Source organism: Heterodontus francisci, chromosome 17 (assembly GCF_036365525.1).
Source record: "Heterodontus francisci isolate sHetFra1 chromosome 17, sHetFra1.hap1, whole genome shotgun sequence".
NCBI lineage: Eukaryota > Metazoa > Chordata > Chondrichthyes > Heterodontiformes > Heterodontidae > Heterodontus > Heterodontus francisci.
In genome coordinates, this window is record NC_090387.1 from 60,982,483 (window position 1) to 61,001,424 (window position 18,942).

The 18,942-nt window shown below is 40.1% G+C and overlaps 1 protein-coding gene across 3 annotated transcripts in view; it reads left to right on the forward strand.

Annotated features, from left to right (window-relative positions):
- The window catches only part of LOC137378954 (nuclear factor of activated T-cells, cytoplasmic 3-like), a 211,286-nt gene that overhangs the window by 129,413 nt on the left and 62,931 nt on the right, over window positions 1-18,942 (forward strand). For all 3 annotated transcript variants that reach the window (XM_068049494.1, XM_068049496.1, XM_068049495.1), the window contains one exon: window positions 8,023-8,787. In XM_068049494.1, the coding sequence (XP_067905595.1) occupies window positions 8,023-8,787 (765 nt within the window). The remainder of the gene's footprint in view (window positions 1-8,022; window positions 8,788-18,942) is intronic.

The window sequence follows — 18,942 nt, forward strand, 5'->3', positions numbered from 1 at the left end:
CCAAGGTTCCTTCACCCTACCATCCCTTCCCTGCCTCATCGGGACAAACCTATCCAGCAGTCGCAGCAAGTGCTCCCTAAACAACCTCCACATTTCTGTCGTGCATTTCCCTGAGAACATCTGTTCCCAATTTATGCTCCCCAGTTCCTGCCTAATAGCATTGTAATTCCCCCTCCCCCAATTAAATATTTTCCCATCCCGTCTGCTCCTGTCCCTCTCCATGACTATAGTAAAGGTCAGGGAGTTGTGATCACTATCACCGAAATGCTCTCCCACCGATAGATCTGCCACCTGGCCTGGTTCGTTGCCAAGCACCAAGTCCAACATAGTCTCCCCTCTCGTTGGCCTATCTACATATTGAGTCAGGAAACCTTCCTGGACACACCTGACAAAAACTGCTCCATCCAAACTATTTGCACTAAGGAGGTTCCAATCAATATTAGGGAAGTTGAAGTCACCCATGACAACAACCCTGTTACTTCTGCACCTTTCCAAAATCTGCCTCCCAATCTGTTCCTCCATGTCTCTGTTGCTATTGGGGGGTCTATAGAAAACTCCCAACAAAGTGACTGCTCCTTTCCTGTTTCTGACTTCCACCCATAATGATTCAGTAGACAAACCCTCCTCGACGACCTCCCTTTCTGCACCTGTGATACTATCCCTGATTAGCAATGCCACTCCCCCACCTCTTTTACCTCCCTCCCTATTCCTTTTGAAACATCTAAACCCCGGAACATCCAACATCCATTCTTGCCCCTGTGATATCCACGTCTCCGTATTGGCCACAACATCGTAGCTCCAAGTACTGATCCATGCTCTAAGTTCATCACCCTTATTCCTGACACTTCTTGCGTTAAAATAGACACAGTTCAACCCATCATACTGGCTGCAACTTTGCCCTGTCAACTGTCTAACCTTCCTCGCAGACTGTCTGCACTCGGTATCTGCCTGTTCAACAGCTACCCCATCCACTGATCCGTAGCTCCGGTTCCCATCCCCCTGCCAAACTAGTTTAAACCCTCCCAAAGAGCTCTAGCAAACCTCCCGCCCAGGATATTGGTGCCCCTCCAGTTCAGATGCAACCCGTCCTTCTTGTACAGGTCCCACCTTCCCCAGAAGGTATCCGAATGATCCACATATCTGAATCCCTCCCTCCTACATCAGTTCTGTAGCCACGTGTTCAGCTGCACTCGCTCTCTGTTTCTAGCCTCACTAGCACGTGGCGCCGGTAACAATCCTGAGAATACTACTCTGCTCGTCCTGCCTTTCAGCTTCCAACCTAACTCCCTATATTCGCTTTTCAGGTCCTCATCATTAGTGGTTATTTTTTTTTCTGTTCAATAGTTTAGAATCTAGGTTCTGTGTATGTGCTGGCAGTTAAACTATTTTGTTTGGTAGTAGTCCATTAAGTTGTGACATTTGTAATGGTAATTTCTGCTTTCAAGCAAAAATAAATGACCAGAAGAGAATATTTAAAAAATGATTGACTTGCAGTATTAAGGCTTTTGCTAATACTGGGAAATGGGGTTACATTTTTAATGTATTGGGCCAGAATTTACTGTTAATTTTAACAGAGACTAATGGGGTTCACTGTCAATTAAGCACAAATTGGACAGTAACTTCAGGAGAGCACAGATAAACAGTTAAACCCAAAAATCTTGAAGTCTGAGATGTACCGCTCTGCCATAAGCTGCACGAGCACAGCATCTCTGTCTGGCCTCCCATTCAAATGTATTAAATGGTGTGAAGTTCCTGTATTGATGATGCGTGCGCTAAGCACATCACAGAAAGTTAGGGCTTGTCCATTTCAGTCTTAAGTATCCTTCCAACTGCATGATTACTATCATGCAATCTCACTGAGACATTGAAAATTTACATTTGCAAGTATGGTGTCTCTCTTCAGATTTTAATTGTTCTTCGATATTTAAAGAAAAACATTATTAACTTTTTCATTTTCTGTTTTCCACCCCTCTCTTGAGAGGGGAAGTGAAGAGAAAAATAAGACTGGCAAAGAGAGAAAATGAGAAAAGAGTAACGGTCAACATAAAAGGGAACCCAAAAATCTACCAGCATGTCAATAGTAAGCGGTTATTAAGAGATGGGATGGGGTCTAATGGGGACAAAGAGGGTGATATATGCTTAGAGGCACAAGGTAAGGCTAGAATACTTGATGAGTACTTTGTATCGGTGTTTACTAAGGATGGAGGAACTGGAAAGGCTGGCTATGCTTAGAGTGGATAAGTCGCCTGGTCCAGATGGCTTGCATCCCAAGTTGCTAAAGGAAGTAGTGGTGGAGATGGCGGAAGGGTTTACCCCATAATCTTCTCGTCTTCACTAGATACGGGGGAGGTGCCAAAGGATTGAAGAGTGGCAAATGAGGCACCCTTATTCAAGAAAGGGTGCAAGAACAGTCCTAGTAACTATAGGTTGGTCAGTTTAACATCTGTGGTGGGTAAATTTTTAGAAACAATCATCATAAAAATAATCCTGTGCGCGGATGCTGATGTCATTTTAAAGGGCTCTCACCCCTACCGGTAAATTTAAATATTCAAAGCACAAGTAAATAAAAAAAAGACATTTCTTTTGCCTCTGTCCCACCCACGCAATAACAATTTAATTAATTATTTGCCCTCTTCTTTCCCCCCCCCCCAAAAAAAAAACACTTAACTTGTCCACCTGACCTCCCCCGCCCCCCCCCCCCCCCATTTCTGCCCCCACATTGCATAAACTTGAAACTATAACCCTTTCCACCATCCCCTACACCAATGATGTAACTTTGACCCTATTTCTCCTCCCCCCCCCCCCCCCCCACCCCAACACTGCACTGAGAAACCTGCCTCCTCCCTTCCCCACCAGTGTGGAGCCTCATTTCCCCGGGCGGGAGTGCCGGCCACCAGGCTGAAGATCGAAGCGGAACTCAGGTGGTGATGCAAGTATCATTAATGCATTCATTTTAATTTATTTAAATATTCTAATGGGGGGTCCCATCGTTGAGCGGTGGGGGGGCCGCCACTGGTAATATCGGGCTGGGCTCTCCCGGCATCAGGGTGCATGGCAGCCCTCTCCCGGATGCATCTTCAGGCCCACCCCTACCCCCCGCCATATGCCCAGACGCCTTGGGGAGAACTAAATCCAGCCTGAGGTTATTAGAGGCCCATGCTTGTGGATTGTAGAGATGATGGACTGGTGGGGGGAGAGAGACAGTGGAGGCAAGTTCACAAGATGGTTACAGATGAGTAAAGTCATTAGGCTCACTGTTCATTCATCCAGAAAGATCCTATATTTTGCTTGTCACATTTCTCCCTTGCTCTACTGGAAGTGTTATTTACTGGTGTTCTGTCCTTTGACAAGGCATTGACGAGGTACAGAAGAACACCAGGCAATTATTATTCATGAACTGCAACTGGGAACACCAGCAGGCTATTTGACCACTAGGTAGGGCAGGGCCATCAGTGCCAAGCCAGATCCTGCTGTTGGCCAATATGTATTTCCACTGAGGGCCAATAGCTTTTCTCCAATCTCATGCAAAGACATTGAATCCAGTTGTAGCACTCCTACCATTGTTTCTGCTGAAATTAGCTAATTTGATACACACTGAGGTTCAAACTAGATACTTTCCTGATCAGTACTGCTTAGTGAATAAACTCAAGAGTCATCATGGGAGCTCTTTTCCAGTCTCGTATGCGAAACTGAATGGCATAATGAATATCCTTCTAAGAATTTTTTTCTTCCCAAAACTCTGTTGATATGTTCCTTTAAACAGCGCATTGAAACTTCACCAGAGTATCTGTAACAATAGATGATATAAATTTAAATAGGAAAGCTCCCCTGTGGAGAAAGAACTCAAAAGGTATAGAATAAAATATGGTTCGTTTCTGTAACATAGTTTGAGCTTTGCACTGATAGACTGAATTATTAGAGCTGTTTGATTATATTGTGGCCTTGTTGCTCCTTTCCAACCTTCAGTTATTCTCAATGGGCAAAATAGCACTTCTGAATAGTAAGGTAACTAGTATTAAATTTATCGCAATTAACCGATTTGAGCAATGTTGAAATATTCAAGAATATGAGGAATTGGGGTGTTGGATGGACAGTCGTGAACAGAGATCAGCCTGTCACCACAAAGAGAAGGCTATAGATAGCAAGGTAAGTTAGGGTGGGAGGGGTGTTTGTGCAGGTGTCGCAGCTGGGTAGGGGGGAGCCCAGGGATGAAGGGGCCTGGACTTTGCTATTGGAACCTGGAGGAATACTCCTGCCTTAGTTGGCAGGAGTGAGTAAAAATGCCATTGGGGTCATATTGTAAGTCATGAGACCAAAATTTAAATTTATAAGGAGAATCCTGCAGGAATCCAGCAGCTGCCTCACCCTCTCCTGAAACCAGCAACATTAAAATGGGGGAATCGGCAGAAAATGAAGCTGTGCAATATTAATTATACCTCTGCTCCTTTCCAGCCAATAGGAGAGAGTTAGACACTCCTACTATGTCTGTTTGTGTTAATAATGTTCAACTATAGTATTACCATAGAATGTGCAGGGCTGTGGGGTAAAAGCAGGGGAGTTGCTCTTGCAGAGAGCTGCCACCAGCATGATGGGCTGAATGGCCTCCTGTGTGGTAAAGATTCTATGATTCTAAGAACAGTAAAATAATGAGTATTTCACTAAAGCTAAGTGCTCATAATGCAACCCACTTGACATGTTTCCTGTTTTCATTGTAAGAAATGTTTAGTGGACCAATGATGGATCAGGACAGGTGTTGGCAGGAAGTGGCTTGTTGTACTGTTGAGCAGCAACCAGGTTTATCTGTAAACCACGGTCTTCTGCTAAACTGGCAGAAGCTGAGGCTTGAACTTGTCGCAAATTGTTTGTCGCTAACAACAGCGTATATGTGGGCGTATGGCACCCAAAGCAACGGGAAAGCAGTGTGAAATGTGTAGGCTTGTGCTCTCATCTGAGCTCTTGAAGTAAAGCAGCCAAGTCTTTTTGGTTACTTGTCTCAAATCTTTAATTTTAAGAATTAGTTTGTTTTAGAAACTGGCTAAAAGTGACACCACAAAATTAGCATCCCCTTTCAAAGCAAAGCTGTTTTTCATCTCATTTTCAAATATTATTTACTCTCCCTTGCTTCAATACTTTCTTCCCCCTAAACATCTCCCTTACCCCTTTGAATATTACTTGCTCATTTAAAAATCATTCTACCACAGAACACAAGAAGACAGCTTAACTGCAGGTCTGGGAGATCATGCTGTTAACTAGCTCTTAGTAAATTCATGCGTTGGATTTGATTTTCTTTCCGTTTGGGAAAGCATTCCTCAGTTTTGATTCCTTTGCTAGTCTGTGTCTTAAACGTGAGAACTTTCATGGAATCACATGAGAAAACCTATGTAGAACAAACATTTACACAGTACACCTTGTCATAACTGTTTTCAAAGCTTCTAAATTCCTTAAAATAACTTATTTTTCTGGTATTTTGCCAGCTTTTGAAAATATGGTAGTGATTATATTGTCTTTCTTGAATGCTGGTCACGTGCAACTAAAGATTAGAGTTGATAGCCAGGAGAGTAATTTGTATGCAATAGCTTTGTGACAGGATTAAAAAAACCAAATCATTTAGTATGAAATTTACAGTTTAAGGCTGTAAGAGACAAGGGGCTGGATTTTAAGACCCCACCACTGCTATTGGTGGTGGGTGAAAAAATGGCGACTCGCACGCATGGGCCGAACACCATGGTGGCTCATTTAAATAACTGGGGCGCCCCCCCCCCCCCCCCCCACCCCCAAAATCACGTGGAGGGGGCGGGCTGTCTGACACTGGCAATAGTGTCTGATGCGTGTGCGCAATCGCTGGCGCCATTTTTAAAGGGCAGCCAGCCCTGCTAACAAATTAAATTTTTAAAGCACCCCGCCCCCCAAAAAAAACCTAACAAAATTATAATGCTCCTTTCCCCCCCCCCCCCCCCCCCGGATAACAGGAGAAGAGAGTGCTGATTGGCTGGCAAGTGGACTCTGGTGGAGGCAGAGTCCACTTAGAAACCAATCCGCATTCTTCTCATACAGTATAAATTTGTTGTTTCCCTTGCATTGGTATTCTTGCAAATTGTCTTGATGAGTGCAAGACAAAAAGCTTTGACAAAATGTTGCTATTTTCAGCAATACTCAAGTTCTGTACTACCAAACAGCCATTTTCTAGGAATACTATAATTGAGTATTTTTATTTGTATTTCAATTAGACAGAAAAGGCATTTGTTTATAAAATACTTAGATTCATTTCTAAATGTGGATTCATAAACTTGTACAAGAAAAGCAACTTCATTTTAAAATATCAAAACAAACTATTGAATATGAAACCATTAAATGGCGCACTAGAAGTGGTGTACATGATTGTACCTATGCCTTCAAAGTTGAGTGGAAATGTTGAAAACAGCTGTTAATATGTCATAAACTATTCATTATGTTTAAATGGAGACAAACTACCCATGTTCTGAAGTTTGTGATACTATCTGGCTGCACTGCAGAATGTTTCGATTCAAAATTTTTATTGATCCTAACTGCACTATAGCACTTTTATCCCTTTACCAATTGGTAAGTTCCACTGACAAAAAATAGGGGTGTGATCTGATTATGGAATGATTTTAGCAGACACATTTAAAACTCAATCAGTAAACTAAAATTTAAGCATCTCCAAATAAATCTTTCATCCCTTTTGATTTGAGTTATCCTCCTGTGCTTGACACTTTGAAGTTCTGCCATGCCAGGGGAATATGAACAGTACTCTGAAAATAAGAATAAGTGCCTTTATATTTTTTAAAGGGCCTACATTGCTAATTTTTGCCTTTTTTGAGATTGAAAATATACAATACTAATTTATGTGTGTAATGCAATTTACGTAGGGATCACCTGGAATCGTGTGACCCCAGTTTAAGATTACATTCATAATTTGTGGGACTGAGTTGGCATGTAAAGCAAGTGCATTCTGCTGCAATGTGCATGTATTAAACAGCTGTCTTCTCATTGAGCACTGTACTACTGAGCTATGTTTTTGATTAGACAGAAGTTTTATGTTTCAATGAAGAATGCAGGAGCCATAATTTAATTGCAGTGAATGTAATTTCAAGTTTTTAAATCAGTTTCTAAAAGAGGAAAAAGTATCCCATAAAATTGTACTCAAGAAGTAGTACAGTTCACAACATTGCGCTGAGAATGTTGAGACTTCACCATTGATGACTCAGTTGTATGATCCAGAGCCATGAGTCAAGAAATTTGGTCCTTGGTTTGTGCTGAATTCATTGATCAGAGTAGGGATATTTGCCTTGGCCTCAATCTTGGGCTAAGGAGGAAAAAATTGGGCAGGAATCTCAGTCCTAATCTCTGTGCGCTAGCCCCTTAGTATAAGTTTGTGTGGATGTCACACGATAGAATAATCAAGTTTAGTGTAGTATCTTCTGTTTGAATAGCTAGTTAATTTTCATTGTCTATTATCACTGGTAAGAAATAGCCAGTTGGATATAGTTCTGGGGACTGCCAGAGGTCAGAAAAAATAATTTGTATTTATATAGCACTTCATCACATCTCTGTGATCCCATAGTGCTTCATATCCAAGGATCCACTCTTTGACCTCGGCCAATGTGGCAGTCATATTGTAAGCAGCTAGATCTCAGAAATAGTAGTGAAATGAATGACCAGTTGATTTGTTTTTAATGTATTGTTTCGGGGAGAAATATTTGCTCCTCATGGACCAGAGCCATAAGATCTTTGTGTCCATGTGAACCACCAGAACAGTCAGGCAGGGCCTCGGTTTAACAATTCATCTGAATAATTATGCATTTGTCAAAGCATTACTCATTCAATACTGTGCTGATGTGTCAGATTGTGTACTCAGCTGAGATGAACTGATACTTAAGATACCATACCCCAAAGTGAGACCATACCTTCAGCAAAAATGATGAGAAAGTGGGATGCATTCGTGCATTTATGGCGTGCATTTGTCTGTACACCTTCAATTAATTTTTTTCTTTTTCTTCACAGTTTTAATCAAGCGGGAGCATACAGATGAGATAGAATTGCCCACCATTCCTACCCTTCCAATGCCTGTTGCGCACACTGCTGGTGTATCTGGTCTACATCAAGTTGGGTCACAGCTGCCTGCCTCAGATACTGGCCACCTTCATGAAAATTTGGCACCTAATTCACAGAGGAACCTTGGTCCTCCAATGCAGCAAACGTATGCACCTATGATTTCTCCATCAGTAACGTGTATGTCACGCCTATCAACTAGAAGCATTAGTCCAGGTTCGGAATGTCCCATTATGCCTCCCTTGGGTCACCAGTCCTTCCCAACACCAGCTCCGCCTATCAGGCCTTCTTATCAGCCTATGCAATCTAACATGATGTATAATGGACAGCCAGGTCTTCCCATGAACTCTGTTACTAACCAGAGATATGAAAAAATATCTTATCAGCCTGATGTAGCTGGTCCACTTCAAATCAACCTTGGATGTCAACAAATGCAGCAAATGTACTGTTCTCCGAGTCCAGGTCCAGCTTCATCACCATCTCCAACAGCAGCTCATTCTTTGGGACATTCTCCACACTCTGGACAAACCTCACCACAGCTACACAGTACAAGTTTAGGAAGTCTATCAGCACCTCCTCCGTTGACCCATCACAATGTGTGTAATTCATCTCCATTTTCAACACCAGAGCAAGCATCCCTGAACATTAAACAAGAACCAGAGGATAGCGAGCTGCCTTTTCAGGCCATTGGCCTGCAGGATATCACACTTGATGATGGTAAGCAACTTAACCTATTTTAAAGTTATAATTCTGTTGTTGAAAGGACATTGTGACCAAAGAATTAGTACACAAATTTAGAAAATATATACACATGGGTACTTAATGTAACAAGATCGAGATTTGTCAGAACATCTCCTAACAGTCTCTTGAATTTGTACTCTCTTTGGATATTGTTTTTAGTGCAATTTTAGAAAAGAATCTATGATATGTTAACTGTTAGCAGGAAAACAGCTGTTCTTTTATCATATTTTAGTCCCTGCCTACACAAACTACACATCTTTTTAATTCGCTACCAACATGAAATAATTATTTTCAATATTTTTATTGGTTGGACTGACTGGAAAAATGCTATATTTCTTACTAAAGATATGTCATCAGGAGCAAGGTTATTAGTCAAGAAAAACGTTATTGTCAGATAATAGAAACAAAAATTCTGGAAATACACAGCAGCTCAGGCAACTAGAAACAGAGTTAGTGTTTCAAGTTAGTGATCTTTCTCAGCACTGGAGCATGTTAGAGATGTAATAAGTTTTAAGCAAGTCCAGAGGCAGGGAATAGGAGGAGGGGAGGAAAGACTTGTGATAAGGTGGAAGACATGAGTGCTTATATGACCAAAGGGATGATGGTGTCGGGCACAAATGGGTGGTAGTGGGACAGAAACAAAAGCTGGGTCTAGAGCTGTAAAGCTGGCTGAAAAAAATGGGAGCAGTGGTTATGTCAGGATTGATATCAGTAACTGTTTACACTTTATGATGAGTCACAGAGTTGCTTTTTAAAGGAACTGTATAGAATTAAACATATGGATTGGATTAATTTTTTTTGAGTAAAAATGATGTGAAAAAGGTATTCTGGTTCTCTGTGTCATAATCCAGAAATCCATTTGGTGATGAATATTACTGGAGCCAATCTTTATACGCTTTCATAAGCGTTTACTTACACAGTTACAGATTACAAACAAGCATCTCCTAACCCAACAATCACAGTTTAAGTCAATGTCTGTTTAAGGGCACAAGTGATTCCACGGTTAATGCCTACATAATATGCAATTAACAGAGAAACTGTTCTTCACTGAGAGTGTGACTAGTTTTATTGCAGTTTTTTTTGTTACTGTTTGTTCATAATTATCCTCAGGGATAAGAGCAATATGGGTCAACTTTTAGATTTGTTTCCAATTTTTTTCCTGCGGTTCAAGTTGAGATTAAATGAATACTGTACAAGAAATAATTCATTTTCCCTTTCTTTCTATAACCTATTAAAAGACTTGCCCTTCAATACCTAAATATAAACTTGGAAAGATTGAACTCACCACAGATTAAGACTGATTAGATTTCTTCATTGTTTCATACCAGTATATCATGGTCTTGTACTGATGCATTGGGCAATGGGAAGTTTCAAATGTTACAAAAATTCTGACATACGTGAGGCAGAAATGTAAGTAGGGAAAAGCAAATTAATTAAGCAGACCCATGTAAATTTTCAAAGTTGCTACAAAATGTATAATCACGAACTACCTCACATATCCACATAAAACGTTCAGGAGTGATTTCTACTTCTACGACGGCTACAAGGTAAAGAAAATTCATAAGTTATAAAGTATCTTTAATTGAAGTTGTAATAACGTTACAAAAAATTTCCAGTGCTATATGGAGACTTGATGAGGGTTATTTTTAGACCAGTGTATATTTAGCACTCTTTCCTGCCTCATAAAAATAAGGGATTATATGTCATGATCAGAGCAAGCTATTGCTGTTACCTATAAATATATTTGTAATGTTTTTCTCCCTTTTGGTTGTAATGCAGACTGGTAGGATCATCCGAGTAAGGTGCTGAACCCTACATTTTGCCACCACTTCTAGAAACCTCTGTAATGCCATTCACATTGATGACAAAATATTCTCTCAAGCATTAAGCTTGTACTAAAATTAAGCTTGCTGGTTTTTGGATTTTAGGATTGTCCTTAATCCTTTCTATACCAAAATCATGAATTTAAAAACATTTTTATTCCAAGAGTACAGGATTTTTATATTTTCCTTTTTATTTTATAACACTTATCAATAGAAATTACTTGGTTGCAAATTGTACATGGAACAGAAAGAATCATATTTTTAAAATGTTTTCTGGATGCATGCAAAGCTGCATTAATGCCTGTCTCTAGTTTCCCTGAGAAGGTGGTGCTGGGCTTCTTTGAACTGCTGGAGTCCTTATGTTGATGGTGCTTCCACAATGACGATAGCTTGGAAGTTCAGGATATCGGCCCAATAGTACTGTTGAAATAACCTTTGTGAGTTGCTGCAGTGCATCCTGTAGTTCATATATACTATAGTCACAGTGTGCCAGTGTTGGAAGGGTTGGATATTGAGTCCAGTGGCAGAAGCATTGATCAAACAAACTGCTGTGCACAGCTCTTGGAAAGGGTCAACATTTTCCTTTCTTTACAAATTCTGCCTGACTTGATGAATGTATGCAGCGTTTTCTGTTTTTTTTTCTGTCATGAGTGGTGATGAACTTGTTGAATGTTACAGCTCCACCCTTTGAAGCAAGTAGTGAATGTTTGATCACACTTCTAGCCTGAGCCTTCTAAAGGTGAAGAAACTTTGAGGAGTCAGGAGATGAGGCACTCATCAGAGTCCCCACCCTCTGCCCTATTCAGTGATGACTCCCCAAGATATTGATGGCTGAAGACTCTGTAATTAAAGGTCAGAAAAAATGGCAGGGATTTCTCTTGCTTGAGATAGTCATTGTATGGCACTTAATGTGGCATGAATATTACGTCCACTTTTCACCCTGAGAGTGGATGTTATCCAAATTCTTCTGCAGGCCATTAGGGAGCTGAACAGTGTGGAATCCTTATTGAACAGCCCCTCTCCTGACCTCATGACAGAAGGAAAGTAATTAAGGTAGCAGTTAAAGATTATTGGACTGAGGATGCTTCCCTGCAGTGACATCCTGGGACACTGGCCTCACAACCACAACTGTCTTCTTTTGCATCACATGTGACTCCAGCTAGGGGATCCCTATGATTCCTCAGTGACTTCAATTTGCTTGAGCTCTTTGGTGCCATACTCAGCCAGATGCTGCCTTGATGTCCAGCTCTTTCTATGATCAGTTGGTTAAGTGGAGTTACTTGACTTCTGAATGAGATTAAATATCATTGTGGGCCAGAAATGACCAATACTTTAAGTTCCAGGTACCTTCACATGAATTTAAGAAATTGTGAAAGTTTTAAACTGGAAGGAGAAATCTTTGTAGCTGTGTTAATTATTTTTGGACCCTCTTGATTTGGTTTATCACTCAAAACAAAAATTACAGTCTCATAGCTGTACTGTGTCTCGTTCAAGTTTCACTTAGGTTTACAATCAGGACATTTAAGCCACCTTGGTTCAGTAAGACTGCATTGATCTACAAATGACATTTTGGAACCATTCAGGGTTTCAGAATGGTTGATGTGAACAAACCTTCAGATTTGGATCAACTCCATGCAGTGTGTTTTGTTCCCAGCTGCTATTTAAAAAAAATCTACTTGCTAGCTCTAATCTAATAGTGCTGCTTGTTATTGTAAATATTCAGATATTGGGTCATATCATTGGTTATTGTAAACATATAAAGCCATACATTACTATTGTCCTCAAACCCAACTTCCAGCTTATTTCAACATAATGGATGTTTTCTGGTCCTAAGTATTGCAGTGTAAATTGAAGAAAGTAAAAATTAGGAGGAAAATTGATCCTTAGACATTCCCAGTACCTCTTCAGTGCTTCCAGAGGCAGGTCCTGCACATCTCCCCTCTGGGCACCCGCCCCGACCCACGACTGATAGGACTCTGGAATTAACTCAACCACATAGTCCAATCTTCCAGAGCTACCAATCTCCACAGTCCTTTCCCAGTGCAGCCAAGATCTTGGCTCGCCTCTTCAGTGCTATCATTCACTAGAACCATTGGGCTGAATTTTACCAGCCCCTTGATGCTGTGGTTACAGCGGGTTGGGGGGGGATGCTGATAAAGTTCTGCAAGGAGAGGCCCACCTTGGCCCGTGACATCAAGAAGGGCCTGCCGCATATTAACGGGAGTTCCGAGGCGTGAACCTGGTGGGGAGGGGGGGAGGAATAAAATTGTCAGGGTTGGAGGGGTGGGGGAGCAGGGTTTATTGGCTGTGGAGTTGGTGGGAAGTGGTTGAGGGCAAAAGTTAGAAGGTTCGGGGGGAAATTTGGGTAGGGAAAAAGGCAAGTGTTAATATTGGACACTGAAATGAGCATGGGGGGCGTTGGGGAAGGGTCTCCATACCATTATTATTTGTTCATAAAAAATAATGAATATTGTACCTTTAAAAATGAAAATTACTTCTAAGGGCTTAAAGCTCTTTAAAAATGACACCTGCCCGGTGGGGCTGGACACCGTTGCCGGGGACGCGGTGGCTGCCCCTTTAAGTCATCGGGCAGCCGCTCTGCCCCCTCTATTTAAATAAGCCCCCGCGCGTAATATCACGGGGGCTGTGCTGCGGCACTTCCACGTTGGAAGGCCGCCGAGTTCAAATTATGTCGCTGCGGAGCGCAGTGCGCGAATAAAATGCAGCCCACTGTCAAAATGCTGCTAAACCCCACTAACTTCACATACTTGCCCTAATCCCTTACAGGCTGCCTACCAACTTTTTGTGTAACCTGTTCTTTATGGTCGATAACCAAAACACTGATGTAATAACTCCAGAATTCCCCGTTATTAAAGTGGAACTTGATTTATTCAGTCAATATGGGCCCTGATAATACATTGCACATTCTGTAGTATAACTATTCTATTTTGATGAAATGTTGTCTGACCCGAGGTGACTATCACCATAGGAGAATTGCAAGTATATATGAAAACAGCTATATATGTCTGTCAAATTTTGTTAGCCTGAAGTACCACGTTTTGTTATATATTTTTTTAAAAGCTGAAAGTAAAGCCAATATTTTTTGCCTGTTTCTTCAGACTGAGAACCAGAAATTTGTTACAGTTGCTCTCTAATTGGCCGTAAGTTTATGAGGAGTGGCAATTACCTAGATTCATTTAGCAAAACATCTTAACTGCTCCAGACTCTCAGTCCTACTCGAGATTAAGCAACAAACAACTTGTATTTATATAGCGCTTTTAATGTAATAAAATATCCCAAGGTACTTCTCAGGAGCATTATGAAGCAAAATTTGACATAGAGCCACAGAAGGAGATATTGGGGCAAATGACCAAAAGCTTGGTCATGAGGTAGGTTTTAGTAGAGCGTCTTAAAGCAGGAAAGAGAGGTTTGGGGAGGGACTTCCAGTGTGTAGGGCCTAGTCAGCGGAAGGCAGGGCCACTAATGGTGGTCCAATTAATATCAAGGACGTGCAAGAGGCTGGAATTAGAGAAGCGCAAATATCTTTCAGAGCTGCAGTGTTTAAGAAGATTACAGAGATGGGGAGAGGCAAGGCCAAGGAGGGATTTGAAAACCTGGACGAGAATTTAAAAATCAAGACATTGCTTAACCAGGAACTATTTCAGCCAACGGGGGCGATAGGTGAATGGGACTTGGTGCGAGCAAGGACGCAGGCATCAGAGTTTTGAATGACCTCAAGTTTATGGAGGGTCAAACGCAGGAGACTGGCTAGGAGTGTGTTGGAATTGTCAAGTCTAGAGGTAGCAAAGGCGTGGATGAGGGCTTCAGCAGCAGATGAGCTGAGGGGGGGATGGAATCGAGCGATGTTACGGAGGCGGAAATAGGCAGTCTTAGTAATGGTGCGAATGTGTGGTTTGAGTCCGCCTGTAGTTGAAGGAAATCTTTTGCTTCATATGGAGGGTAAAGTTAAAAGAAAATGCTGCACCATTATAACCAGCTTTTAAAGTCTTATCTTATTTCAAATACAGAAATCTTAAAATAACTAATTGCTAGTTATGGCAATTGGCAGTTAATTGCATTTTTATGCAAACTTGCTTAGTATTGTTATGAAATATTTCAGTAATATGAAGCATCAGCTGCCCACAGATGTCTAATCTTCACCATCATGGACACAGATGTTCTGCTCAGCTTCTCATTGATTCACACATTGACCAATATATTTGTAATATAAACTATTAAAATGTGTCTCTGCTATACATTCAAATGTAAAAGTTCAGCTTTTAAAATTCATCAGTCCCTGGCACCTCATGATGGTATGAGTAATGTTTAGTTTAGTTTAGAGATACAGCACTACAGAAAAATTACTTACAATTCCCAATCTTTTTTAAACTATTCAGAGAGTAAATCCAGTAGTAAGAACTAAACTTGCAACTTTCACCACCTCCTGAGTTCATTTGAGCTTTTGTGGCCAAATTGATTTTAAAAGCAAAAGGTGGTTACAATTTGAGTACAAAATTGTGTGTGTGTATTTTAAGAAATAGGTATACAGTTTTTGTCAATTTTAAAACCTACAGAGCTGGAATGCTTAAATAATGATCAGTATAGAATAATTTTGTTTTTGCAAAAAATAGTACCCCCATAATTTTTCCCTTTTAATTTGCACCTATCTTTTCCATTAATCTGGAACAGTTATTGAGCTAATTGTATATCCCCTTTCTGGCCCGATCAGCATTCAAACCTTTACTCTTTCTGTTTTAAAAAAAAAACACAAAAAATTACAAATAGTTATTTCCATTAATATTGTTATACCTGTTACTTCTTGAAACCTTTCAAGTTATGTTGTTTCAAAATGAAGATTATAAAAGCAAATTGTTTATTTCAGTGGTTGGTCTGCAAATTTTAAGGGATTACAATGATCCCTGTACAAAATAGTATTTTTTTTTAACCTTTGAAAGCAAGATTTCTTGTATGTTATAATTCATAGATCTACAATCTCAATACTAGGAACTAACACACTAGTTTACCTGTTTAAGATAGTGAGTAGTGAAACTATGCAGACCTAGAGTATTATAAGTTTGATCTTTGGTCTATGCTTAGTTAGTTGATCTGAGGCCAGGCAGCAATGGAAGCAAACAATTGACTGGCTTTTCTACTCCTGATCATTATTTAGTGACCCCTGCTGGAAATGCAGATGTTTAGTTTAGAGATACAGCACTGAAACAGGCCCTTCGGCCCACCGAGTCTGTGCCGACCATCAAACACCCATTTATACTAATCCTACACTAATCCCGTATTCCTATCACAGCCCCACCTGTCCCTATATATTTCCCTACCACCTACCTATACTAGGGTCAATTTATAATGGCCAATTAACCTATCAACCTGCAAGTCTTTGGCATGTGTGGATGTAACGTGCCAGATCTGGTGTGGCTGTGATCTACCCTACAACCACCCACTGCCACACTTCACAGGTAGTAGAGTGGACTTGGGCCAATTGCAAGGAATCCGCTGTTTGAGAGGAGAAGATTGGTAAAAAGGAGAAAGATTTTTTAAAAAAAGTTAATCTTAGTGTCTACAGTATGAAAAAAGCAACGTTAATCTGCCAATCTTTGCAGAATGAATAAGTTGTGATGGAATGTGGTGCTTTCATGAATGAAAGGACATTGTCATTCACAAACATATTTTCATCTTGAGTTATAGCTATCTTTAAGAACTTTTAAGATACTGTAGTCCATCTCTTTGTGATGTTAGCTTTAGATCGAATTTAAATTATAACTTGGAATTAATTATGGAGCGCTGCATGAGTTTGACGATTCAGTCTTCACTCAGTCGATAAAATTTGTAAGTGAATAACTACATGCGAAGCACTAAAACTGAACTATGGATAAGAGTTTTATGATGTAACCATAGGAAAGATACTACTGTCAATTTTTTTAATTTTTAAGAGCATATTGTTAACAATCTTTTTTAATGTCAGGTTTTTGAAAATGTTCTTCAATCAGTAATGAAATGTTTCTATTTTTAACAGAACCACATGAGCTGGAAGGAATTTGTTTACTGTAGAATCACTTGTATGATTCCACTGTAAACAATTCACAAAAGATTTTCATTTCTAAATGGACTGTACCGTAGTTTGAGAGCACTTAATAGTCAGTATTTTCAATCTGAGTGGGTTGAACTACACCACAATGTTTGTCCGCCTACAAATTACACCTGCTTTCATCCTTCCACGTCCCCATTAAATGCATAATCCCATATTTAAAGGCTTGTGATGAGTTCAATTTATATAAATTGGCACAGAGGCCAGAGCAAGCATCTATTTTTACTTAAAAGGGGAAGGAACATCTACGGGTACTTTTTGTTCAAGGTGCTCCCCCATTTTGTATTGGGACAAAAAAAGAAATTACAAAAATACATACTTTTTAAAATGTCAGTCCTCCACCTTCAACAGAACTACTCATGCTAATTTCCTTTGCTGTTGGATGTGATGCCAATTAAATGAATACTTCAAGACATTGTTGCTACAAGTTAAAATAGCTATTGGCATAGTGCTTTTGATGCACACTCGAAAAATATTGTCTGATTGTTAATTCCACATCCTGCCCACTTTTACTTCATTAATCCCATACTTGAAATCCTTGTGCATCATTGTCTGACCAAGAGACTGGGCAGCTAGCTCGCTTCCAGTCTTCTGTCTGTACTGTTCTGAAATTGATTTCTAGATCTTGGTGACTCAGAGAGATGACTCATTTTTCTTCCCCCTCTGAGTAGGTCTTCATGGATGCCTCAAATGAAATCAAAAGCATGTGTATACGAGCACACGTGTATTTGTATAAGCATTTACCCACGCAGGTAAAAGAGAAATGTGGAAAGTATGCCAAGTACAAACCTGCAAGTAGTCTCCTCTCAGTTTTAGAAGTTTACTTGTAGCTTACCATAATAACGTAACATTTAAGAAAGGTATTTGAGGCCATTTTAAATATTAACTGTCTTCATTTCAAAGTCCTTTAAGTTGATGCAGTTTATAACTCTGAATGTTTGGAATATTTTGACCTTGAATCCGTCTAATTATTAATGTTGCATTTTATTTTCTTTTGCATTTATTAGTGTTGGAACAGAGCTGCACAGAGCGTACCCTCCTGTATTTTCCACAAAGAATGATTAAACTTGCTAGAACTTGAAAACTTGCTAGAACTTGATTAATATGCATAGCCAGTGAAAAATCCTATGTTCCCAGAAATACACTTAGCGAATGTCACTCATTTAATCCCTTTGGCCCAAGTATTCTCCAACATAATTGTGTTACTTTGTAGCAAGCTAAATTTTTCTGCAGCACCTGTGGAAGAGTCTGCCACTCCAGGCACTGCTCCACAAACCACTGACCACCTCCAGGCGCTTACCCATTGTCTCTCAAGATAAGGAGGCCAAAGAAGAAGAGAGATTTCACATATTAAATTCTTCATTTAAATAGAGAAAATTGCAGCTTTGTTTGTATGTATTTAAATTTCAATGGCTTAAGTAGCATACTAATTGAAAGATTCTATTATAATTTTCTTCAGACTCAAAAGAAAGATGCATTTTAACTAAGTCCACCTATATCTCTGGCACTGCTGTTTTTTCCAGTCAGGTTTCTGCCCCTGCCAAAGCACAAACGATACTAACCAAAGTCACAAGTAACCTCCTCTATGGCTCCACTCTTGCTTATCTGTTCATAGCCAGTGTTTAAATTCCTTCATGGCCTTGCCCCCTCCCTCGCTCTGTAACCTCTTCCAGTCCTGCACATTCCTCCATCCCCTCCTCGAATTCTCCATTCCTCTAATTCTGACCTTTTTTTGCCTCTCAACAATGGCATTCCCATCAGCCATCTAGGCCTCTTGCTCTGTATTTGCTTATTAAAATCCACCTTTGTTAAATAAAGTTTTTGATCATCTCTCTTAACACCTCCACCTATGGCTTGAGCATATTTTGTACTTGCACCTTTGTGAAGTGCCTTGGGGATTTTTTTAACATTAAACGTACTATATAAATGCAAATTTTTTTTTCAAAGCTAGTATAAAGTGCTAAATATTTAACCAAACCATCAATTGTAAAGGCTTGTGAAATGGCATCGCTATTCTGAGAGATATTAAGTATATATTGTACCAAATGGCTAAATACTCCATTAGCATTAACCAAAAGGTTAGTCTACTTGGAATGATTCTATTTGTGCAGTCTCATATTATCATGAAGTTCCCATGTCTACCAAATGTCTAACATTGATCATGCTAGCGCAAAGAAATTGCAGCTGTTGCTCAGCTATAAGAATAAT